Source organism: Notothenia rossii (assembly GCF_949606895.1).
Source record: "Notothenia rossii genome assembly, chromosome: 6".
In the NCBI taxonomy this organism is placed as follows: Eukaryota; Metazoa; Chordata; class Actinopteri; order Perciformes; family Nototheniidae; genus Notothenia; species Notothenia rossii.
In genome coordinates, this window is record NC_136909.1 from 8520177 (window position 1) to 8546494 (window position 26318).

At 42.9% G+C, this 26318-nt stretch overlaps 1 protein-coding gene across 6 annotated transcripts in view; it reads left to right on the top strand.

The window, feature by feature from the left end:
• The window catches only part of tet3 (tet methylcytosine dioxygenase 3), a 61349-nt gene that overhangs the window by 470 nt on the left and 34561 nt on the right, over window positions 1-26318 (top strand). Inside the window, exons 2-3 of one of the 6 annotated variants that reach the window (XM_079690069.1) lie at window positions 1322-2058; window positions 12924-12983. In XM_079690069.1, the coding sequence (XP_079546195.1) occupies window positions 1684-2058; window positions 12924-12983 (435 nt within the window). In that variant the 5' untranslated portion in view covers window positions 1322-1683. Of the gene's footprint in view, window positions 1-1321; window positions 2059-12276; window positions 12341-12923; window positions 12984-22422; window positions 22960-22992; window positions 26271-26318 lie in introns of those variants that run through there. The other 5 variants (XM_079690070.1, XM_079690074.1, XM_079690071.1 and 2 more) reach the window with 5 other exon arrangements.

The following is a 26318-nucleotide window of genomic DNA, read 5'->3' on the forward strand; positions in this document are numbered from 1 at the left end:
AATAAGTATTTTTCCTTTATAAGAGAATAAGCCACATGTGAGAAATGCATTTTAATTCTGACAATAAACTCAAATAAACCCTTCATCTCAAAACTAAGAATGAAAACTCAAAATTCTTATTTTTATATCAACATTCTTACTTTTTAACTCAGTATTCTGTCTTCATGTGATCCTAACTCAAATTCATTTTTCACATAATCCTCTTCGGTAACGTTTAATTTCATTATGTAAATGTTACTTGGAATAGAAGGTCAACCAAAAACACTATCAACAGTTAATTATAATACAATAAAAGCCAATTTGGTGTTTTGCCGCCTTGAAAGCTCCTGCCAAAGCTGCAAGGCATCACATTTTAAATCAATATTAATTCCCAGGCCTACAGGTTAATTTCAAAATAGGCAAAGTACAGCTTTTACCCTCATTGCTGTTGAGAGGAACATGCTGGGTGCAGGCAGCGAGAGCAGCAGCCAGGATACATGGAGCTTCCTCAGCACAATTCACTTTATTGACGGTTGACTGGAGCGTGTGACCACAAGACAAAGAGGATTTTCCCTGGCATCAACTTATCACCCCCCTCTTTCATTCAGGGGGACACAAGCCCCCCGTCCATGTGGGGTCTTCCATTAAAACACAGTATCTTCTCAAACTCACGTAGGCCTGCATGGCTCCGAGCCAACTGCATGCATAGCACTGACAGCTGTTTGGAAACCAGACAGTATCCAGACAGCCATCAGACTGAAGTACAAGGCAAGGAGTAATATCCTGAACATTATCAAACACTGCACAGACAGTTATACCAACTGTTTAAATACATGCATGGTTGTAAAGTGACATCTGACAATAACATATTCGGTCAATCTCAAAAATGTAATACAATAATCTATTGCCTAAAGTCGAGAATTGTGTTTGAGTTTTCACATTTGCTTACATTTTATGTCTATGTTGACCTTAAGTTAAGAGAAGGTTGAGCCACAATAAAAGTGATTCATGTAAAAAGTAAAAAATCAAGCGTTATATTAAGGCTATAAACAAACTACACCACATTCACATGACTTCAGGTCACTACCACTAAGCTTAAGCTGGGTCTATAAGAACAAGTTAGCTACACACATTGACATATTATGTAAGTACAGATCGTTTATGTGTGGCAATATCAAATGTCGTATTCCCTTTTAAATGCACACGCAAAGTGTATGTGTTATTCTGATACATAACAAAGAAAAATAAAATGCCCCAACTGGAAACCTACACATAGATTCATATGAATATTTACTTTTTTGGCATCTAGCATTGAATAAAACATGTTGTTTTATCTTTCCAGAAAAGGCCCAGGCTGTGCAGACACCAACATGACCCCCCAGGACGCAGCCAGGTCACCCAGACTGTGGGGGACCGCCAACCATCCCAAATGGTAGCTGGAAAAGATGGACCCCGCACTGCAACATAACAACCAGGATTGTCCGGGGTGACCAAGATATCAAAATAATAATAATGAAGCTGTCCCTGGAAGGCTTGGACTAGAAGACACGATGAACAATAGGCTAACTTTCTTTGGCAGCAGCGTACAGAGTAAAGGGGATTGAGCCTTTCGTCATCTTCCTACCAAATGTTGTTTTTAGGACCAAACAAACTAACATTTGGATCTTTTTAATCTTTAACAAGAGAAAAGCGAGGACAGTCACCATGCCCAGGCCGAGGGTAGGGCCTTGTCCGCCACCTGAGGACATTTATGAATTCTCCAAGGACGCGGAGGAGGCTCAATCTCTCCACTTTTACAGGAAATCCTTAGAGAAGACGTCTCCTCTGAGCAAATATATTGAGACTGAACATCAGCAAGCGGGGCTCTTCTCTCTGTCGCCTTTCCATGCTTCGCTGGACGATGGCGCTGACCTCCAGAAGAAAAGGAGGAAGAAATGTGGCGAGTGCGTTCCCTGCCTGCACCGAGAGAACTGCGGCAGCTGCCTGAACTGCCTGAACCGCAGGACGGGAAAACAGATCTGCAAGCTGCGCAAATGTGACCAGCTGAAGAAGAGACGGAGTGAGTTGGAGGTGAGTGAGGTACAGATACGGTGTTGTTTACGGGTGTACTGTAAGCACATCAATAGTATAACAAATGTGTGTTTTAGGTAGATTTGGAGTCACATGAACCACAATGTCTCAATCCCGTTTCCACTCAAATGTGTTATATTCGAGGTCAGTGCTGGGGCTAGTGTTCATTTGGAAATGGTTCAACTTGCAGACCTCCTAAGTAACAACCTGTTTGCTCTTCCATAGAGGTCAGGATGTGTTACGGTAACATTTAGGTTGGTGTTTTTGCAAGCAATACCAGAGCGAATTTCCCGCTCAAAATAACAATGGTGGACTTCGTTTTGACCTGTTGCTATTACACTTACGAAAAAATAATAAATTGCAAGCACATCTTTTTTAACAACTGCCTACTCTTTCTCCAACGTCTTCATTCTCTCTCTCCAACTTCTTTCCACTCTTCTTATACATCTTCCTACTTTCCCCGACCTTCTTCCTACTCTTCTCCGACATCTTTCCAAAGCAACTTCCTACTGTTGTCCAACTTCTTCCTGTGAACCACATGAAAGGTCCCAGACCATTCAGTGCTTTTAGAATATATTGATATATTCCTGATGGCAGCGTTTCCGCCAGGGGGGCGTCTTGGAGTCATTTGAGTTATTACCGCTTGAAATGACGAAAAGGAAAAAGGACAAGGACATCCCTCTGTTGGAGGGGCAAAGGAGTCTGGTGGGATTCTTTTCGCCGCATCTTCCAAGGACCATGCCGGGAGGGGTGTCCCCGTAAAGACATAGTATAAGGGACGGCGCAATTCAATATTCAAGTCACGTGACACAACGTGACGTCACACTGAGACCCGTAGTACTATCATTACAGACCATTACAGATGTCACAAACATCTTGATGGAGAGGTCCATTCACACAGATATCATTAAGCTTTGTTGGTGCTGCTAATTGCATTCCTTATCTGTCAAGCCTGGACCTGTTTGTCCTCAGGCTGAGCTAAAGGGGGCTTGTCAGTAGCACGTGCCTTATATGCAAAGTGTATATTTATAGCCCTAACCCAAATGACACACCAGATGTGGCGCTTGTACTTGAATTCAATCCCTAATCTCACATTCATAAATGTACTACGGTCATGAACTCCACTCCCGCATGAGAACATTAAAAACACTGTTTAACAGAGCCAGAACAGAGAGAAGATATTGTTCTGCCAACACAAATATATTTAGAGAGCACCCTTCACCCAATGATGCAACACCGTCTGCATAGCAAGCAGGATTTGACACGACAGGATATTGTTTTATTTCTTATACAGAAAGTGTATTATGGAGTGTTATTGTACAGCATGGCTACTGTAAAATACTGTGTATACACTTTACAAAACAAAGGTGCTTTATGAGACTTAGAAAAGTTTGAAGGCAACATATTTCGGGGGATTTTTGGTGGAAAGTCAAAAGTTCTGTTCTTTTAACTTTATCAACGAAAAATGTTGAAGCGTTAAGTTCCAGATTCTCTATTCTTGATTGGAAGCATAGTTAACAGAACAGGAATGGGTTGAGGACTTTTGGTCAGACTAAACAAGACATCAGTTTGGACATTGGACAAAAGGGTTATTGCTCACTTGACATTTCTTTAATCAAACAATATAATCAAGACTCAGTTACCTCACCTTTATCTAGGTTTATCTTGGTTTCAAATGCTCCTGCCTATGAACACATCCCAAGCAGAGATGATGTCCACACATACATACTTCTGTACTTAGAGTAACATATGGCAGAAAGGCTTTTTAAATCCTTTTACATATTGAGCTTTGCATGTTTTTACTGTTTCAGATCACATTAAAGTGAAAGCCTTTTGGTTTTGGACTAAGACATTTATAGACTTAATTTAATACTTTTTTTTTTTACAATTTTCTTACATTTTATAACCCTCACACTTAATCAAGAACATCGCTTGACTGAGAACATTTGAGTTGTCGCTTGCTGTGCATGTGGGCTGAGGATCCAGATGGGTAACCTTTTAACAGTTGTTGTAGATCCTTCTCAAATATTGTCCTGAAGATAAAGCAGAACTGTGTGTGTGTGTGTGTGTGTGTGTGTGTGTGTGTGTGTGTGTGTGTGTGTGTGTGTGTGTGTGTGTGTGTGTGTGTGTGTGTGTGTGTGTGTGTGTGTGTGTGTGTGTGTGTGTGTGTGTGTGTGTGTGTGTGTGTGTGTGTGTGTGTGTGTGTGTGTGTGTGTGTGTGTGTGTGTGTGTGTGTGTGTGTGTGTGTGTGTGTGTGTGTGTGTGTGTGTGTGTGTGTTTGCATGGCTGCATGGCGGAGAGACTTACCAAACAGCAGCGGTGCAGATTCCTGCCTGGGCTTTGTCCTTTGACCTCTGAGGCTTCGAATAGGGGTTGGGGGTTAACCTTAGGCCAGGTCGTATGTGTGTGTGTGGCTGTGTTAAGAAAGAGGAAGAGTGCATGTTTTCTAAAGTGTGCACTTATTTTTTAAAGGAAGTGCACGTGTGTGTGCGTGGCTTTGTGTGTGTGCGTGCATCAGCGTCCTAAATCCGGGGGAAGGGCTGTGAAGTCAGGAGGAGGACGGGAAGGCACAGTTAACGGTCAGCAGTATTGAAGTAGCAGGAAAAACCAGACTGGGCGTCTAAAGCATGACGGAGGAATCAACACACACTGCACGAGCACGTGGTGTTGCTGTCACCAACATACACACACACTTAACATCTTCCTCATCCAACATGACGACTAAAGATTTTTCGTCCAATCTTCTTTTGATGCAGATTTTAAACGTGCACATAAAGAAACCTTATTGTAAACACCAGAACTCCAGGAAAATCTTGAAATATCGCAACATTTTGAAGCTCTGCTGAGATAGAAAAATGTATGGATAAATCAAAGCAAAACGCAACAATGTGCAAAGGACACAGATTTGGCCAATGCAATTATTATTTGTCGATTTCTCTGTCATTTTTTTTGCAACATTTGGTTGAAAATGTAGCTATTTTTCACTGTTTTATTGCAATGCAAAGAACTAAAGAAAAACAGGAGCCGTTATGTTTGGGAGAATGTGGGAAAATCTGATTTTTTTGCGAAATGGCAGGGTGAGCAGGATGCATAACACATTACACCAGAGGCTTAAAGGCTTCTCATATCAAAAGAGTATTGACCAAGTCAGTGCAACAGTAGAATATAGTCATTAAACCGTATCTTGTCCGTCAGCGTTTGTTGCAGTGATATCCGAACGTGTAATAAAAGTGTTCAAATTGCAAAATCAGAACTGCTAAGTGATTTTTATCAGAGATGCGGATGGCTTTGCAGAGAAGGACATGACATGTTTATGTGTAAGTCAAGAGGAATGTTTTTTTTGCCTCCAACAGGAACTCAGGGCTTCCATCAGCATTGTTGAGACCTGTCCTGTCTGCAGAGAGCTTTGTAAAGTGGCAGAAGCAACACATTGTGGTCTCCTGCAGAAGGAACATAGGAAGTCAGCATTAAATCAGCAAACACTAATTGTCCTGGTGGTTTATGGGACAAAGATGTGGGCTACTTTCCCTTCGTGGTGGCCCTAGGCTCTCTTGTTGTTGAGTAATAATAGAGATTTACAGCCTCCATATTTTGAATCCCCTGACCTCTGAGGGAACTTTACCCCTACTCACCCCCAACCCATTTCATTTTCCATCCAGCATTTCAAGATTCAAGGCTTTTATTAGTCATACGTACATAGCTACAGTGTAGTTATGACAATGAACCTCTTAGGTCCCAGGCTCCTCCAACAGTGCAACTTATTCAGATCTAGACTAAACCCACCCAGTTTACCAATATTTAGATTTAACAAAAAGTCTGACTTCACACCACATCCACTTCCTGGAGTAGCACAACAGTTTGTAAAGACATTCATGTTTCCCAGAAGATAAATCCTACAGACTGTTTACTCTAGCGCCATAGTGATTGTGTTATTGAGTCAAATATCTTAGAAACTATTTGATAAACTGCTTTGTAATTAAGTAAACAAAGTTTGTATCACTTAAGCAGGTTTGATCCCCTTACTTATTCTCTAGTGCCATCATTCGGTCATAACCTTCTGTTTGGTTTTACCTGCAAACTATCGTATTGCCATCACGCTGATCTATACTTGTTTGTGCTTATAAGCAATTGTCAGTGTGTCAACATGCTTAACTAAAATGGTTATAATGGTAAATACCTGGTTAATATTAGCATGCAAGCATTGTCATTGTGAGCATATTGACATCCCGGACAAATGCTTAGTCACTGTGTTTATCGACTATAGACGAGATGCATTGAAGTAAATATATGATACATCAAATCAAACGAGTTTTGAAACATACATTTATTCTCTCCTTACCCCTTTGGAGTCCTGGGCTAATTTGGCCGTTTTTGCATACTTTTGATTTGTCTTACTAAACCCCATTAAGAAATGTTTGGTATGTCAATGTTTGCTATCTTTTTTTTAAGGGCAACCTCACCTATATAACTTGATAGTTCATTTTTTCATTTTGAGATACTATATGAACATTTTGGACCCAAAATCACAAAAAAACCTAAAAACGGATTTTGAAAATTATATTGTTTTTTATATAGGTAACACAAACATACACAACGAAACAATTTGAAAGCTGGAAAAATATATACATGGGATGTCACTATGATAATTTGAAAGTTTGATTGAGGTAGCATGAACCTATATACAAATGTTATGAACAAATAACAGGTGTATCCATAGGCGTTTTCTCCTAATTTCTCAAGTTCTGTCAACAGTGACACAGTAGGCACAACAAAACATTTAAAAGCTTATATAATGTACATGGGTACCTGAATCTTCAAAACTCTAAATCTATCTAACTATAGCTAAACTCTCAATGTTTGTCTCTGACATTACTTCAATCGCCGTCTCTCTTCGTCTCCCGCCGTCTCTCTTCGTCTCCCGCCGTCTCTCCCCATTTCCCGCCGTCTCTCTCCGGTTCCCGCCGTCATTCTTCGTCTCTTTTCGTCTCGCTTCGTATCACTCCGTTTACCTGATTACCTCACCCCCTCCCTGGTAAATACATCCTGTTGAGCAGGATCTACAGTTTCCAGTATTTTCCGTTTCGTAAAATGATCAAATACGGCGAAGATATTAAAATATGTGCTTCCATTTTTCACACTTTTGAGCGTGCGAAAAAAAATATTTGTATTAACTTTATATCATCGTATCTCCGTGTTTACCGGGTCTTTTTGCATGAAACAAAGACTGGCATATAGTTTCAAGCCAATACTTTCGACGAAAACACACGGCAATGTTGTCCGGACTGTTGTTTTTATGCGGCACCGGCTTGAACAGGTCATGTGATCTGATCACGTCGGTGTGATGGTCGACTCCAAAGGGTTGAAGACACCAAACTCCATTTATGGAGACAGTCATTTTACCCTGCTGAACATCGTAAATAACATTTTATTTAAACTGGAGAGAAACAAAGTCAAACGTATCCATTGTCCAAACAATCAACAACTCTGTTTTGGGAGTTAGACTGAACAGAAAACCATCACTCTGTCGACTGGCAATGCAAAAGAAGTCTATCACCTTTGTGTAGCAGATACAAAAACACAAAAGGTTCTTAGTCTTGTTTACGTGCACAATTTCCTACTTATAACATATGTGAACGGTTTACTGTGGCACTAATTACAACTTGCTCTTTGAATGTTACACAGAAATCCAAATTGTAAAAATGTTTCCTATATTCCATCATGCAGCCATCTTTCTTATCCATCACGTGTGTTCATAATGGTATCCAGCTAAGCAAAGGTTCTTGTTAAACTTCTTCACTTATGTCTGGTTTTCATAATGCAGCTTCGTTACAGTGCTAGTGATGTTATTACAGAATGATCACTATCTTCACATTCAAATCGCACTCAACAAAGAATCTATGTATCTCTCTGAACAACAGGGAGTGTATTGTGTTGCTGCATCAGAAGCTTTCCTCCATTAGCCCTTAACCAAGCGTCCATTCATCCGTCAAACCCCCTCCCCCACAATCCTCCATCTCTGACCTCCGACCTCTGTATGGATGTAGCAGCTGAGTCCCTTATTGCCTGGCAACCACATCCTCCATCTTCTCACATGATAAGCGCTCACTGTTGCGAACACACACTCAAAATACGCACTACTGCCCCATTTCATGCCATCTATGGATATTCAACAGACCATATAAAACCATGTAAGGGGGATGTAAGTGTTATACTAGAACTGCATTTAAAAAAAGGTAATGTTTATTATATACATACGATTATATTACATTATCTAAATCAATCTAAGTGTCTCTTCACATCCCTACACTCTGTTTTGAATGTAATCAATTAGCCAGAAAAACAAGCAAAATTGGATACATTATTATGATTTGATTATGAATTATAATTAGGAGTGTACCAAATGGGTAATTATTGGCCGAAACCGATACCGAAAATAGGAAACAGTTGGCCGAAAACCGAATGCCGAAAGGCCGAAAATGATTAATAGAAATATATATATATATAATGTATACATTTTTTACTAATGTTGTTCAGCTACCTGATTATGGAAAAAGACATGATTATGGCAAAACTTAACTTAAATAATAATCACTATTATGGGTCCATAAAACATTTATTCAGCACTTTTGAATGCATACAGTACATTAATTCCAAGTCAAGTGCATTTTCTTTTCTCTGTAGGATAACTAGAACAAAGTGCATTCAGAACAAAGCCAAGGTGCTTTAAAACTGCATAAACATCTAGGCCAGTAGGCCTACAACAAAATAGTGTAAATAAAGACTGTAACAGCAAGGCTTCAACAACAACAAATGCACCTATAAGTTTGGTAAGCCAACGTGTTGTTGTGATGACGTAATCAAAACGCGGCGACAAGCACGGCGCGCGACCATGCTCGCGACTGGCTCAGAGCCAACATGTCTGCCGCTTGGAGATATTTCAAAATATCAGAGAAAGAGGCGCGGATTGCGATTTGTAAAACGTGTTCAGCTGACATTTCTCGAGGGGGTGTAACTGCAAAGACTTTCACCACTTCAGGATTACTCCACCACTTGAAATCAAAACACCCGGACGAGTATGATCAACGTAACCCTGTTCTCTGACATTCGGTGATAAGCCGAAATGGCCTTTTTAACCATTTTCGGCCGATAATCTTCGGTGGCCGAATATTCGGTGCATCCCTAATTATAATCAATCATTATTCATTAGTAGGGATAGTGGTATGCCCCTGTTGAATTTACATTTGATTTGCATACTCATCGATGCAGATCAATGCTTTTCAAAATGCTCAATCACAAGGCAAAATAAGAAAACTTGCAATACTGGCCATATTTGATTCTGTGAGATAATAGCCTGCCTTTTATCTGAGGACATTTTCATTTCTGGCATCGCCTTTTTGACATTTTAAAGCCAATATCAGCCCAGCCAATCCTCATGCATCCTTACTAAATAGCAAATTGCTGAGAAACTACACCTTCCTCTGTCCATCCTACTTTTATGACATGCTAAAACTCTCATTAAATGGTAGTAGATACGGCAACCTTCAGGGCATTTGTGAATGAAGTAAAAGTTGAATGCGTGTGCCAGGATTATGACGCTGCCTTGGGTTTTCGTCTGGGAGTGATAATGCTCCGTCAGTGATCGCCACGCATCGTTCGAAGGCTGTGAAAGTCTCTAAAGAGGAGGCAAGATTTTCCGGAATGAGAGACGCTTCCTTTTGAGTCTGCATACGCTTCTCCTGCAAGGACGTTGTAGATATTTCTAACACGCACTTCTTATCACCGCTGCTTTCAGTAAAACGCTACCCCACCACGGCTTGGAGGAATACCCCGACCACCTGTAAGGAAACACACTGAAGCTCTCGCTGTCCAGCCCCAACACGCCTCTGCTCACACGTAAACACTCGAATGATACACACACACACACACACACACACACACACACACACACACACACACACACACACACACACACACACACACACACACACACACACACACACACACACACACACACACGTGGCCTGTGTGACGTCAGCGGAGGGGATTTCCCATGCCATACCGAGCGTCAGACACACACCACAAATGCTGTGTCACTGCCTCGCCTCTCCACGCTACACTTTCAGCTGCCTCTCTTCTCTGTTCCTGTCTCGCTGTCTGTCCTGGATGTTTTCGCCTCGGCTGTGTCTTCGCCAGCCTGCGTGAACTCTCGCTGACTTCGTCTCGTCTCTCTGGCGCCTTTTCAAATGGCTTCGGCCCACTTTTCTTTAACCTTCCCATTCACAAGAGATGATCATTCCCTGTTTTTAAGGGGGTTCGTTAAATGAGTGGCAGAATTACCTGGTTAATAACTTGGACCAAACCACTTCCCCTTCTCCTCTGTGGTCATGTGCATGTGACAGGAACGCGTGCGGGGGCTTTAAAAAGCTGCAAGAATGTAAACATCGTGAACACCCACTTCCAAAGATATGCTTGGTATGCCATTCTCGTGTGTAAATGAAATGCAATGCACACGGCGGCTTACATGGTGTTTGCACGTTATAAATCACTCATTTGTAAACAAACACAGCTTTTTCTTTGCTTTAAGTTACGCTTTTCTTATAAGGTTGCACAGTATCAGTGTGCTGTGTTTCTTTGAGTCAGCATGTTGGGCTTTGCTGTGTAATTGTGCATTTTGCCTGTCATGGGTGTGTGTGTGTGTGTGTGTGTGCGTGTGTGTGTGTGTGTGTGTGTGTTGAGGGAGTTGTGAGGCTTCTTTGAAAGGGTCTGTGTGTGTGTGTGTGTGTGTGTGTGTGTGTGTGTGTGTGTGTGTGTGTGTGTGTGTGTGTGTGTGTGTGTGTGTGTGTGTGTGTGTGTGTGTGTGTGTGTGTGTGTGTGTGTGTGTGTGTGTGTGTGTGTGTGTGTGTGTGTGTGTGTGTGTGTGTGTGTGTGTGTGTGTGTGTGTGTGTGTGTGTGTGTGTGTGTGTGTGTGTGTGTGTGTGTGTGTGTCTATTTGTGTGTGTGTGTGCGCGCTGTGCAGTCCAGTCCAGTTATTGCAGGCAGCCCTGAACACAGATGGTGCTCAGCGATACCACATACCAGAGGCATTGTTTAGGGAAGGCGAGCTCGAGGAGATAATTGACAGGCATAGAGACGACCCTTCCCCCGACACACACACACACACACACACACACACACACACACACACACACACACACACACACACACACACACACACACATACACCTCCCATCCACCTTCGCTCTGTCTCTTTTTGTCAGCCTTTCTTTGATGGTGCTACACACACACACACACACACACACACACACACACACACACACACACACACACACACACACACACACACACACACACACACACACACACACACACACACACACACACACACACACACACACACACACACACAAAGACCCTTTCCCTTTTTATTTTACCTCCCTTTCTAGCTCTTTTTTCTCTCGCCCTCTCCCTCCCTCCTTCTCTCCCTCTCTCGCCGCCTTCACTTGCTCTCCTTCTATTTCACCCTAGCAGCAGAGCCCAGCCCGTCCTCTGATTGGTGGACGGACTGCCTTTGTGTGCTATCTCTAGCGTGACGACTCTCCCCGGTGTGTGTGTGTGTGTGTGTGTGTGTGTGTGTGTGTGTGTGTGTGTGTGTGTGTGTGTGTGTGTGTGTGTGTGTGTGTGTGTGTGTGTGTGTGTGTGTGTGTGTGTGTGTGTGTGTGTGTGTGTGTGTGTGTGTGTGTGTGTGTGTGTGTGTGTGTGTGTGTGTGTGTGTGTGTGTGTGTGTGTGTGTGTGTGTGTGTACATACATTTGTTCACCAATGTATGTTTGAAGAAGGGGGGGTGAGGGGGGTTGGTTAAAGGGGCATTTACATCATGCATGAAGAAGGAAAAGAGAAAAATAAGTGAACGTGTGGGAGGAAAGGGTAATAGCGATCACACAGAGAGAGAGAGAGAAAAAAATCCCGTTGCCGTGTGTGTGTGTGGTAGAGAGAGAGAGAGAGAGAGAGGGAGAGAGGGGTAGAGCTAGAGCACAAGCGACACAGAGAGAGAAAGAGAGAGAGGGAGAACGTGCGTACGAGGGCTCATGTAAAACCAGATTAAAAACACAAGATGGCTTCCTGAATGGGCTGCTGGAACACAGACGAGAGAGAGAGACCGAGGAAGAAGAGTGGAGAGAGGGAGAGAGAAAGGGAGAGAGAGGGATAGAGGTGAAGACAAGAGGGAGTCTTCTGATGGGGATTCGGCCAGCGGACGGCGGAGTAAAAACCAAGGCAGCTCAGAGGCTTGGAGGGTAAATATTCATCACTCCAGACTATTTTAGGATTGATAGGTGGGGGGGGGGGGGGGAGGAGGGGGGAGGTTGGCGGGCTTGGGGAACAGCTCTAGACAAAACACATAATTTAACATCGAGACATCCAGGGTTATGCAGACAAGGGGGGACATGCTGTGCACAATGAGAAGACCCAGTTTCCATGTACTGCCTCCCAGCTTTTCACTGACACTTGTGCACGGTTTTAACAAACTCTCGTATTCAGCATTTATTTATATCTATGAGGGGGGTGAGGAGGATACAGACATTACATAATTCTTGAATTGAAATTGAGTCTGTGTCCAAGCAGCAGAGGGAAGTGCCGGCTCGCTGTCTGAAACACCAATCAAAGAAAAAGACTTTATTTATGTGTGACAGCAAGGAGGCTGTGTGCAAAGACAGACATGTCCCACCCGGTGCTCCTGTCCTTAATGACCAGTCTTTTTCAAACCGGCCCTTGTCGCATTATTCTATTGATTGCTAATCTCACCCCCTCCCATCTCTCTCTGTCTCCCTCTCACTCCCCCCCCTTCCCTCGCTCCTCGTCTGTTGAATGGCTGTACAGGTGGAGTATTTTGAAGACAACCAACGAGGCAGCTTGGGAAACCCTGAACCTGCCGCAGAGGTAAGACGAGTGCCATCTCTGTACATCTTGCTTTGATTCCCGCTTGTTTATGAGGTGTAAGCATTAATCAAGGCAGCGACCAACCCCTCTACTCTTTCTTTGTGTGTATTTGCATTCCTTTAAATGTGACTACGTTAGTTTTCCATGTATGTCTATGTTTTCAATACCTGTTACGCAGAAACCGCCGTGGTTCAGTCGCTAGTTTGTCATTTGACTGTTTGCTCCTCTCTCCGGCGAGCTCATTATTTCTCCCTGAGGTGGTCTCCGGTTGGAATCGAGGTGCATTATTAGACGTCTCAGGATGTACTTTGCCAATCTCAATTTCCCCGCTCGGAAGCTGACTGTGTTAAAGTTTATCTCCAAGCCGCGGTGAGCTGAGCGCCTCATGATGAAGTGGCGGCGTCCTCAGTTTAAAGCGTCCCACGCTGCCTTCTGATTGGTGCCAGAGAAAAGCATGTGTAGATACAACAAGCCAGGGAGAGGAGGGGGGAGGAGGAAGAAGCCGACTCGCCGGCTCAGGAGCCAGGAGGGCCGTCCTTCTTCTTCTTCTCCTCCTAGGTTCTGGAGTCAAATGAGGTAAGGGGAGTAAAAGTGAGTGGGTCACGCATGCGTACGTGTGATTGCCGGCGTAGTAACCTGTGGCGTGAGGCGGCCGCTGAGCGATGCTGTTCTTCCGTCTGTCGAGTCGAGGCACGCTCCTGTGTTTCTGTGCATAGGAAGTTTGAGCGGCGAGGCTTCATGAGGAAAGGATTTGTCGAGTTATAAGATTATTAGGATGTCATCTCTGCGGGAGAAAGAGAGCTTTAGTTTGACTTCACACTGTCCGTGTTGTAGAACTAGACAATGTGGAAAAGACGAGATACCAGAGGTGGAAGAAGATCATTTGGTCAAAGTAGTAAAACCACTATTTAGAAATACTCAGTTCATTTTTGTTACTAAAGTACAGAAGTACTCGTATTGAAATAGTTAACATTTCTTTTTTGATATTGATAAAGTACTCATTATGCAGAATGTCCATCTTTCAAATAATATATATTGTACTTCTGGATTATAATCAGGGATCCATGAATGTGTTTCTCTTTTTAAATGTTGCCGCTGGTAAAGGTGGAGCTAACCTTATTGACTTATTAAACTGCTCGGTATCTTAATCCATAACGGTTCATCATAATAAACAATTGGATTTTGCATTAATAATGTAAAGGTACTGGTAACTAGCGTTGTCAAATAAATTTAGAGGAGTAAAAAGTACAATATCTGCTTCCAAATTGTAGAGTATATAGTAGCCTTAAATTGTAAATACTCTATACTTAATACCTGTCGAGTATTTCAAAGTTGTACTTAATTACTGTTAAATATACTGAGTTACTTTCCCACGCTGCAGGTTACGACTGGAGGACATTCAAGCCTATGAGATGTTAGTTAATCAGTTTCAAATGTGATGAACAGGTTTTCTTTAAGCCTGCTCTAATCCCTGTGCCTCTTATCTTTACTGTACATATACGACCATCTGTAGGGGGGTAAGAAAGAAATCAGTGCAGACTGTGTTTAACAAGTCTCTATTCTCTGCATTCCTGAGATCCTGTTTGTCCGAGGTCAGGGTCCTCGCCGCGGTGTTTATCTCGTCGGGATCTGTTTCCTTGTCAAACACTTCCCTGGTCACACAAAGAATAACCCGGGCAACCGCCAGCAGCAACATGTTTTCACTAAAACAAAAACAGACAGAGAATATCAGCCATGCTGTAGCTAACCTGCACTGTCTCCAAGTGTCTTTAAGCGTTGATTTTAAGGTTTGGGGCCAGCCTAGAGTACCAATTATTTGTCATTTTATAATCCTGAAATGACTGTTAGATCCTAATGTCCCTTTATTATCAAAAATGTAACACTAGTGCATTACATTCAGTGTGTGACAGCAGAATACAGAAGTTTGCATGTTGTCCATTTTCACACCTTTCCCCGGAAAACACAGAGGTGACAAGTTGTAAGAACTAAAAAGAAATGTATACATAAATAAATGTACATCGTCATATGCACATATAATAGGACAAACCTACGTAAACAAACAACATAACTGATCAAAATGCAGACATAAACACACAAACATTCATTCAGTCATTGGAAGTGTTTTTTTTAACCTTTGCATTAATACTATTGAATCCCATATCCAAGGCCATACAAGAAGCAAGCTCTGTAAACATATTAAAAACATATATATTGAGCATTGTGTTTAATTAGCTAACCCTATTTTTGGTTTTATACTTTTTTATATGTATTTATTGCTTCGTTTTAATCCGTTTTATCAATGTTTGGTTGCAATTTCCCCCTCGCACGGAAGGTTCTGTATCGGTAAAGTTTATTATCAGTACTATTATGATTCTGATATTTCAAGGACACACACACATCGGATCAAAGACATCAAAAGTATGTCAGTCTGCTCTCTCTAAGTTTTGCTGTTCAGGAAGCAAGTTAAGAGTTTGTACCACAACAGGTTATAAGACACACAGTGCACTCGCGTGATTCTTCTTTCCACGCACAAACACAGGATTTCCTCTCTCTACTTGTGATGAACTTCAAACGGCACGCTGGTAGGAAACAGTCGGAGTAGAGACTGAATTTGCGTGACAGCAGATGGAAGGTTTTTTAAAATCATAACGCTGGAATCCCCGGCTTCGATCGTAAAGGGTTAACGCTGACCCAGTTTCCGTGGCAACACTGAATGTCTGATGACATCATTGCTTTAATTTTAGCTCAAGTCCGGCATCCAAAGTTTGGTCACGTGACAAACTCGCCGGCACCGCACACGTGTGTTTGTGTGTGTGTGTGTTTATAGTGTGTAGTGTAGTAGAGACTGAGGAAGTGGAGGGTTTGACATCACCTCTTCCATTCAGCGCTGGCTCACGATGCGTTCACTGCTCTGTGTGAAGTTTCCGTCTGTGAAGAAATGCAGCTATGTTTCCTGTGTGCTCTGAAATGCAAGTAGTGATCTAATAGCTGTGGGGAAACGTGGCTTATAGGCGAAAGTTATATCTGCTTTTTGGTTCTCAGGATGAACAGATTGGGCTGTCATGGTCTTTATTCCACTCAAACAGTCATACATAATGATTGAAGACGTATTATTTTCCTTTAATATTCATTCATGAAAAATGCATTTTGTATTAATTACTAGCCTTGTGTTTCCTCGAAATCTTGATTAAAATGTTGAATGCCTCCACGGAGAACATAACAATACAAAGGTGGATTTTTGATGTCTGCAAAAATGGGGCTAATGTTTAACAACAGAAAAACATGATCAAAAAACATTCTTGGTTTGAAGGAATAGTTCACACGCAAAATGGACATTTATTAGTCAGTTGCTCATTGTTACTTTGAATTCCCAAATCAAACCTTTGCATGCCTCTACGGTGAAGAAAGAATCCAAAAATAGAGAAAAGTCTTAATAATGTGAAGTAAGATCCATTTACAAACTCACACACAACTTTACTCAGGGTGTCCGCGGGGTCTTAAAAAGTATTACATTTGACTTCAGGATTCCTGCATATACCCTGTCACTACACAAACACGACTTTTCAATAAAACACTACTATATAAAACACTTGAACGAGTAGTGTGCAGAAGTTTGAGACATGCAGAGGGTTATTTCAGTCTTGCTTTTAAACACGACCTACTTTTGGTTAAATTCATCAAGACTTTTCTCCGTTTCTAATTCTTCGTTCCCTGAGATCACTGAGATCAAATCTGTTTTCTTTAGAGATAACACAAAGTTCATCATTGATAAATAAATGGTTATTTTGCAGGTGAACTATATCTTGAGGTTACTGGAATATAATAAATGGTGTTTTTTACATACAAAGTGTACACATGTCCTGAAAAGCATAAATGTATTCTGCGTCCTTGAGTTGGTGACAGATCTTATAAGTTGAGGCATTGTCTGCAGTTCAGAAGTGACTACAAATAAACCCATTTCACCTTGACTACAACCCTGCAAGCAAACTCAGAAATAGTCAGCTGCTTCCTGGCATTTCACAAATATCTACAGTACATTGTGCAGAAGTCATTTCCTTTAACGGTTACAAAAGAAGTATTGTATCAAAGGCGCCTGAAGGACTGGAAAACATCACATCAAGTAAATCCTCATGAGAGTTCATCATCTATAAAGTCACCAATGATGGCCTCACATACATGCAATTATTAAAGCTCCCCTATTATACTGTTTTTCATCAACATATTACAGGTCTCAGATATACACAGAACCTGTCTCTGATTGGCTGAAACACCAAACCGATCATTGCAGCATTACCCATAATCCCCTCTGTTTCTACCCTGTTTCAAAAGTGCTGATTCTCTGTCTGTTACTTCAGATGAAAATAAGGAGCCCCTCCTCACGCCCCTCTGATACCTCATTCACACCAACGCAACTCCGGTTCAAGCTCTGTGCTAGAGCTTTTCAGGTTCAGAACCGGTTCTTCGGTTTAGCTCCGGCTCTTTTCACACCGCCCAGAGTCCGACTGGTGCTGCGTCATTGCGTCATCGTTTGCGTCATGACGTAACCGTTTGCGTACCTGCTTCATAAAGCCAAAGCGCGCAGAAACCCCTCATAGCTGACACAGACAACAACAACAATGGCCGATCGTGCTCCAGCTTCCTCTGTACCTCTTCAGAAGACCAGATTCCCAGCAGGTAGCTGGTCTCTTCAGTGGACCACTGCTGCTCGTTAAGTTTATCCATCGTTGTGTACAAACTGGATAAAACGCCGGCTTTTTGTTGTTGTTCAGGAGTTGAAGCCCCTGCCCCCGCCTCGACGTAAGCGTGACGAATGTGGTGCTTTTGCTCTAGCCGGACAATTTGTTGGTGCTTGAAATGAACCAGATTCCGGAGCTAAGAGGCTGCTCCGCTGCGGTGTGAACAGGAGCACCTGGTGCTTTTCAAGCTCCAGCTCCGAACCGGCCCTGAAACACCGTTGGTGGGAATGAGGTATGAGAGAGATTTGGTTAAAAAGAACACAATGGTGCTCTAGGAGGAGAGTCAGGTGATAAGGCGGAGGGGTGGGGGGTTACCTTGGTTACACAAGCCAAACAATCATTATGACATCATAAAGTGACCAAAATCTGATCAGCTCATTTTCAGACAGGTTTTTGTATAAATGGATCAGGACAAAAAGAGAGAGAATCTTTTTTCCTGAAACTTTCAGAGTTTCTTTACACAGAGGGGACACATGTTGATGTAGAAGAGACATGAAGAAGAGGATTTTGCATAATAGGTGACCTTTAATACATCTTTTCATCTGTATTTAATGGCAGTAAAGCTAGTCTCTGTCCTGCTTCAGTGTGCCAGTGATCATGATGGATCCATGCCCTGCATGGCACCACGAGGTTCAGTGTGTGGCATTGTTGGTGGGATCAGTGTTTGATGTCGAGGGAGGCTGTCGGCCGCCCGGTGCCGCAGTTAATACAAAATGAATGGGGGGGGAGAGGGGGGAGCCCTCAGCTGTTGCTCGAGCTCTTTAACTCTCTGCTCACTCCCTCTGGAAACTTTACTGGATCCTGAATCCCTCCGCTAACCCACCGCCAGGTTTTATGCAACACAACGCCACAGCTGTCCAAGCTTTATCTCACGCTATGGGAGCACGCACATGAACATGTTGATCTCTGGAACAACAGAGGTTTATTAATGTGAATTCACATATGATTGGTCCAGAGAGATGTGGAAGATTGGACTGATTGTAATGTCAGATAGTAACGGTTATTTACATTATTGATTCATCTGCTGATTATTTTTCCAGATATATCGTTTGATCTATAAAAAATGAAAAATGGTCCACCCCAGTTTCTAAATGTTCTTTAAATGTTGTATTGTCAATCAAAATGCCAAATATATTCACTATAATATGATATTAAACATTACTCAGGGGCTAAGAACAGCATTTGATGTCACTTTCAAAAATGACTCGACTTTAAAATATTGTTGTTTTATCACTTACTCTGTGAACTAATCGATTAATCAACAAAGACTAAGACTTTCTTTTTAACCATCTGTCATGTCTTGCTTTCAAATTTATTTTAGCAAGGCCACATCTAATTCTTCCTTTTATAATATTCCTTGTTTAAAGCAATAATTCACCTGCAAAATATAAACAAAAAAGAAGCATGTTCTGCCTTTGTTGCATGAGAAATAGCTTTTAAAGGAAACGATAATAAAAAATAGTTGGCCACCTTTTTCCTCCCATCTTATGATTGATGACTACACTTATCTGTGCAGCTTTGATGTACGATAAGTAATACAACTGATAGTCCAGAACACATGGCATGTATTTACTTCAGAAAGAAATTACACATTAAACGGCAAAACATTTCCAGACATCATCCTCTATAAGACCCTGTCATGTGACATAAAAACCATTTGGACCTTGGCTGTAAATCAGTATGATTTAGTGTAAAGAGGTGGAGTGCTGGCCCTTTAAGCCCGGCTACGCCTCACGTGAACATATGGGAAGCTAATCTTAGCCCGAGTCCTGAGAGAGGCTGGCAACCAGCCACTGAGCAGGGGGACGTTTCTCTAGCTCTCCCTCTCAAGTACGAGTAATTCAAAACACATCATATAATCTCCAAAAAGCCATTTTTTTATTTATTATTTATAATTATTAAGTGTGTGATGTGTCTCACCTGAGGACAGGTTGCTTTACTAGGTAGGTAGGTAGATAGATAGGTAGGTAGGTAGGTAGGTAGGTAGGTAGGTAGGTAGGTAGGTAGGTAGGTAGGTAGATAGATAGATAGATAGATAGATAGGTAGGTAGGTAGGTAGGTAGGTAGGTAGGTAGGTAGGTAGGTAGGTAGGTAGGTACTTTATTTATCCAAAGTTGAGAAATGGTTTTGTCACAGCAGCATGTTGACAGTCAATCTACAAGAATGACAAAATGTCTTAAAAATAGAGAGTGTGTTTAGTGTCCCCCCCTTTTGTAAAAGCGTCCTTGGGTATGTGTGAGGCGCTATAGAAATGTAAGTAATTATTATTATACTCCCAGTAAATAAGACATACTCCCTAAACACTATAAAATATACAGAACACATAATGATACTCTCTTATATACCAATCTTCTACTATTATAAATAACCGTTAATGCTGGACACTGATGTAAACTTTATTACGACTTGCCTCACCCTGGCACTCAGTGAGGCTTCATTTTATCATGTCTTTCCCACATCCATCTCCCGTCTGTCTTTTGTCCACTCTCTTTGTCTCGGACCCAAAGACATATCTTATATATTGATTACATTCTTCTCCTTCTTTTCAAACCTCAGGCACAAAGAGCTGCCTCTTGAAAACAGCGCCTCCTCCTCCTCGTTATTTTTTAGCAGCTCCACCCTGCCCAACAAACCCCCCCCCCCTCTCCTCCCATAACAACCTTTAATTTTTCCTCCTCCCTCCTCAAACCACTCCTCCCTTGCTCTTTGTGAGTAGAGGGGTAAGGGAGGGAGGGGGAGAGAAAGAGAGAGAGAGAGGGTTGGCCTTCCCCAGCTGGGCTATTCGTGCCGAGTTGCACGTGCCACAGTCAGGAGGTATGACTCAGACTGGATACCGTACATTCAGCACTACGATCTACACACAAACACACCCCGAACATAACACCGTCCTGCCTGGGAGCGTGTCGGGGGAGGAGCTATGGGGGGGGGGGGGCAGATGGCAATGAAAGCAAAGACAAAGAGAGGGAAAGAGACCGGTGCAAGGTGGAAACAACACGGTGAAACCTAAAATATGAACAACATGTGAACAGATAATGTGCTTTCATAGATTCATGTGCACTGATCTGATATTAGAAGCCCTTTCATGCTATTCAAATAAATACTACTTTGTGACTGTCCTTACCATTTTGTTTTGGAAATTAGATCAAAAACAAAGAGAGAGAGAAACATAAATGCAATGTGGAAATAACACGATTAAGCTACAATATGTGAACAGTCTTTTAACAGATTCAAAGATAGTGTACGTTCATTTTTACGTGTACATTTTTCGGATGCCTGAAGCCCTGATATGCAATTCAAAAATGTAATCCCAATTATTTCACTTCTTACTATCCCTACCGTTTTGTTTTGGCAATAAGATCAAAAACAAAGAGAGAGAGAGAAACAGACACTTGCAATGTGGAAACAACAAGGAGAAGCTACATGAACAATATGTTAACAGTCTTTTAACAGATTCAAATAAACCATTCATTCGTGGATTCAAGCACACTTTTCAGATCGGCCTCAATATGCTTTTCAAAACAGGCACTGTCGATCATTGCGCTGTCTGTCGGATATTCATGAACAAAACAAAGACACATGGACGGACTAAAAGTTGCAAAGTGAAGCTTCATGTGTAAACGATCAAAGCAGCCAAACTGCGTTGAAAGAGGTATGGCGTCATTTGGACAACCATCTGACTCTCAGCCCACCGAATACTAACATAGCGTTTATCTAAAAGTAGGGCTACTTCTGTCGTTTGGACTTTAAAACTTCTTAACATAATGAGAACAAACTTTACTTGTCGAGTATTAAAAGCACACAGGGGTTTACAAACGTAAGTGGTTGTTCTTTATTTATTCATCTAAATTACCAGAGAACTCGCTATCGGACAATAAAATGACGTTTAAATCTTGAATTGAATCTGGCAATATATCAAACAGTTGAAATGTATAAAGGTGATCTGGATAGTGAATGTTATCCACAGAGACTAAATATTCAATACAAAAAATAAGTCTCTATGTACGACATTATAAAACGTTGTTCAGTGTTCCTTATAAAAAAAGCAAAACTAGGCAAAAATAATACCAAATCCTAAGATAGCCCAGTAATGTATTCATCTGTATTTGTTAAACCAGGCAGAAACCCTATGTTTTCTGCTCTGTTAAATATTTGTAGCCTCTCGTCCTGCCCACAAATAAACCCGCTGACCTCACTGAACAATCCAATACTGCCGGCACTCGAGCATGTGTGTGTGCGGGAAGAGAACATCACTGAAGTTTGCTCCTCTGCATGTGTTGTGTGTGTGTGTGTGTGTGTGTGTGTGTGTGTGTGTGTGTGTGTGTGTGTGTGTGTGTGTGTGTGTGTGTGTGTGTGTGTGTGTGTGTGTGTGTGTGTGTGTGTGTGTGTGTGTGTGTGTGTGTGTGTGTGTGTGTGTGTGTGTGTGTGTGTGTGTGTGTGTGTGTGTGTGTGTGTGTGTGTGTGTGTGTGTGTGTGTGTGTGTGTGTGTGTGTGTGTGTGTGTGAAACAGGAAAGTGTGTGTTGGGGGTGGGCAGAAGAAAACAAGAGGGGAGAAGGAAAGTCGAAGTGTGTCAGATCTGGTGACCTTGATGGCTTTAGACTGCAGGGTAATGTGGGGTGAGGGTGTATGGAAGTAGATGGGAGCAGGAGGGGGAGTCAGCTGACAGGGAAAGATGGGAGGAGAGGGGGGGGGGAGACCCTCATATCATGACCATGATGCTCATGTGAGCTGCTTAATGCCTTAACCCTCCCACTGATGAGAGGTGATGAATCTGCAGAAATAGAGAACTCACAGCAGTTCCTGTAAATATTATTCACCTGAATGGGTTGTTCTGTTTTGGTTCTTCATGTGTCTCCTACACTCAGACCTCCCACTAGGTTGTTGTGTTGGTAACATTTAAATACAAGAAGTTTGTTTCGGGTTCACAGAAGTGTTTTTACGTCAGGACTTTGTTGAGAAGAATAGAAAAAAGATGATTCAGGGTTAGTCATATGAAATTCGACCCGGCACACACTGCTGAGGGTGGATTTCTCATGTCAGTCATCACTCCTACAACCCAAACCTTTCCTCTGTGATGCTGAGAAACAGAAAGCGAGAGACGTGAGACAGATGGAGAGAGAAAGAAACGAAGGCGTGAAAAAAAACCAACTCATTTGGACGATCATTTGACTAGATTGTGAGATGATCCATGCGAGAGTGTGTTCTTTCTTCTTTCTCGATGCCGGGTTACAGCAGGCTTGCCGTAAGTAATATTCTTCTGAAATACTTTCTCTTGAGCTCTGAGTGAACACAGTTGATTTACAAGTTAGACGACACCGTGTGCCCTTCAGTTATAATGTAGTCGGTCACGTTGTTCTGCTATCTAGATGAGAGTAACCCTTTGTGCTCAGGAGGTGATTTCAGGACAGCTCTCATGGGCAAACCTGAAAGGCAGCATGGTGGTGTTTCACTCACAGAGAAATCCCGAAGCACACGATGATGTAATATCTGGTAAACACCTGGCTTTCCTGAAATGACACCGGCTACATTTCTGTGTTTAAAGAACTTGTATCAAACCGTAAATGTTGATCACATCGCGTGTGAGAAAGGTGGATTTCCTGCCGTGGAGGTTTCTCCTTTGTTGATGTTTGGGTCAAATTGTACTTCTTGGTTTTACTCGGCGATGTATTTGGACAGGGACACTTTCACTCAGAGCTCGATCAAGAGTTTAACTTGCGTTTCTGTTTCTTCATGGTGTTGATAGTGTTAAAGTGCTGCTATTCATTTATACACAGTGGTTGTTGTTGTTGTGACTGTGAGGTCTCTTTTAGCCTGGACTATTTGTAGAGTTGCTCCATTAGGGCAAACACCATTAAAATAGATGGCTTTTCCATATCTCCTATTCTTATTCTGGCTCACTATATTCACCAGACTCTAGTCTCTAGTGCTGTTAAGGAAAGGCGGATTGTGTGCAATATGTCAAATTGTTTTATTTAGATTATCTTGTTTTCATCATCTTTGGAAGACAATTGGCTCCTTACTGTTTCTGTATGATTTATCGTGGCAAGTGTTGTGTAGCGGTTATACATTCTTTAATAAGAGCTCTGCTTTACAGGACAGACAAAGCCTGATTTGCTCATTAGCTCTTTCAAAAGAGGAACTGTGCGCGGAGAGCATGTGACGCATGGGTTAAGGCGAGTGTTGAGTTTGAAACTGCTGTGTCACTGCAGCCTGGAGAGTGAGTCGGGTGGATGACGCCTTCGAGTGTCCGTTGGTGTGTGTTGCGGGTGATAGTTGTAAGTGGGCACGTGACAGAAGAAAGCATGTACCCACCAAAGGCAAGTGTCAGGGTGGGAGACACTCGTGACGACGATGACGGTGCAGCTACGTCACCGCCACATGTGTTTCCTACCTCTCTTGCTCATTGCTCTCCCCCTCGCTCATTGGCACTCCCTGGTCACATGACCTGATGCTCTACTTCTCTTCTCCTTCCCTTAGACAGCTTAGGCTGCGCTGTGTTCCTCTCTAGGATTTGACGCTCATCTGTGTGTGTGTGTATATATACGAATATGTGTGGCAACAGAGGGACGGGCAGTGTGCAATTTACAGGGCCACAGAGCGTCAGGCAGAGTTGGAACGGAAATGCAATAAGCTATGCTACAAGGAGAAAAGGCTCAGGAAAGAAAACAGAGAGGCAAATTCAGAGAGGGAGGCAGAGGCACTTTGAGAAAGCGACAGATCAAGAGAAAGAGGCGAAAGTCAGAGAAGCAGGGACAAGTTGATCCAGCCATAGCGCAGCTCGGTAACATAAGAGAAAAGCACTACGCAGGAGCTGACAGCGATCTGCATGGGGAGGACGGCCATGTTTCCGCCCCTCCTCCTCCTCCCGGTTTAATCTGCTCCAAAACTCCAGCAATGTTGGAGAGAAGAGAGGAGACGCCACAAGGCCGGTCTGACAGGGAACATCCAGCGATCATGGCGACGTTGATGATGATAATGATGGCAAAGACGCCAAGGCAGGACAACGGTGAGGAGAGAAGACTAGAGGACGTTTACCCGTGGATAGAAGTCCTCAGCGAACTGTGATGGTTTCCGTGGTGGCTGACCAGCAGACCCTCTTCATCCTTATCTCCTTTGCTCCCTTACATAATGACTGTTTTTCTCCTCTTTCCCTCTCCTCAGTGTTTCCATTCTGCTACTCTTTCTCGCTGATGTCGAAAGTGTCATCCCCTCTCCATCGCCTCGCGTACTTCCTTTGACTTCTTTTCTAATCATATCGCCATTGCTATTCCGTTTATTCTCACCCCTCGTGTACAGAGTGATTTGACATTATACTGTCGATAGTTTATAGAGCGAACCCAGCCGGAGACCTTCCACCTCGTCCGTTGGATCTCCGAGCCAGGGCCAGCAGCTCCCTCTCCATCTCCCATCCTTTCCTCTTTCCTGCGCATGCTGCCTCGCTTACAGGATCTATTACTCTCCGCCACAGGTGTAGGATTCAAGCGTTTGGTTTTAAGTGACGAATAGGCGACCGGTGTGAATGGGAAAGATCCGAGAACCGTAATCGGTGGCTTGTCCTTTGGCCCAGAGTCGTAATCTTGTTCGCTAAAACCATGGAACAAAAACATCCTTAAGGAAAAGCAGACCCCACTTCCAGACGACATACACATGCGTAAACATAACATCGCTGTTTTCCTTTCGTTCCTTTTTCCCGTTGATGGCGTTGTGAGTTGTGCATTCGCTTGGCAGTCGATGGTTCGCCTCTGCACTGGAAAACTCTGTCATAGCCTAAATTGCCAACAGTGGGCTTTTTTTGTGGATAAACAAAACACACAGCTATATGTGGCATCACCTAATGCAGTGGTGCTGAAGGGTGTGCACACACACACACACACACACACACACACACACACACACACACACACACACAGAGGTTTTCTCATTGGCTTTCTCTGCTGCACCGTGCTGTTTCCTAGGCTGCCGCTACTGGCGACTCTCCCCCACAGCTCTCTGTTTCTGCTCACTGCACACTCCCCCATTGCATCGTACGTGCCCACTGCGGCTCAGATAATGGCCTCTCGCTCTGCACACACTGGAGAGAGAGAGAGAGAGAGGAGATGGAGGGAGAGGCTGCGCGAGAGGGAGGGGAATGGAGAGAGAGAGAGAGAGAGAGAGAGAGGGGGAAGGTGGGGGCTGCGAAGAGAAGCCGACTGCATGTGTAGCCGAGAGAAAGAAAGAGGATATTGAAAAAGGGAAGGGAGGAGCAGACAAGAGATAATGAGAAAGGAAAAAGGAGAGAACAGAAAGCGTCGGCCATAAGAAGAGGCACGAGATAAATTAGAAATGTGTGTGGAGCTGTGTTTGGAGGAGGTTTGTTGCATGTGTGTGTGAGAGGCTTGCTGTGTGTGAATGCATGCATGTGTATTTCGGCGCTCGCTCTGCCTGTGCAGACTGCAAGAAATAAAAAAGGAATACAACCCATCGGGGTCGGATTGATCGTGGGCTGCTGTGCCGGCAAGAACCTCTCATGCTCCTCTTAACGTCTGCTTTCCCCCTCTGGACGTCTAAGACCACGTAAGTATGCGGCGCCGCTGTTCGGGCTCTACGCCGGCTTCATATTGT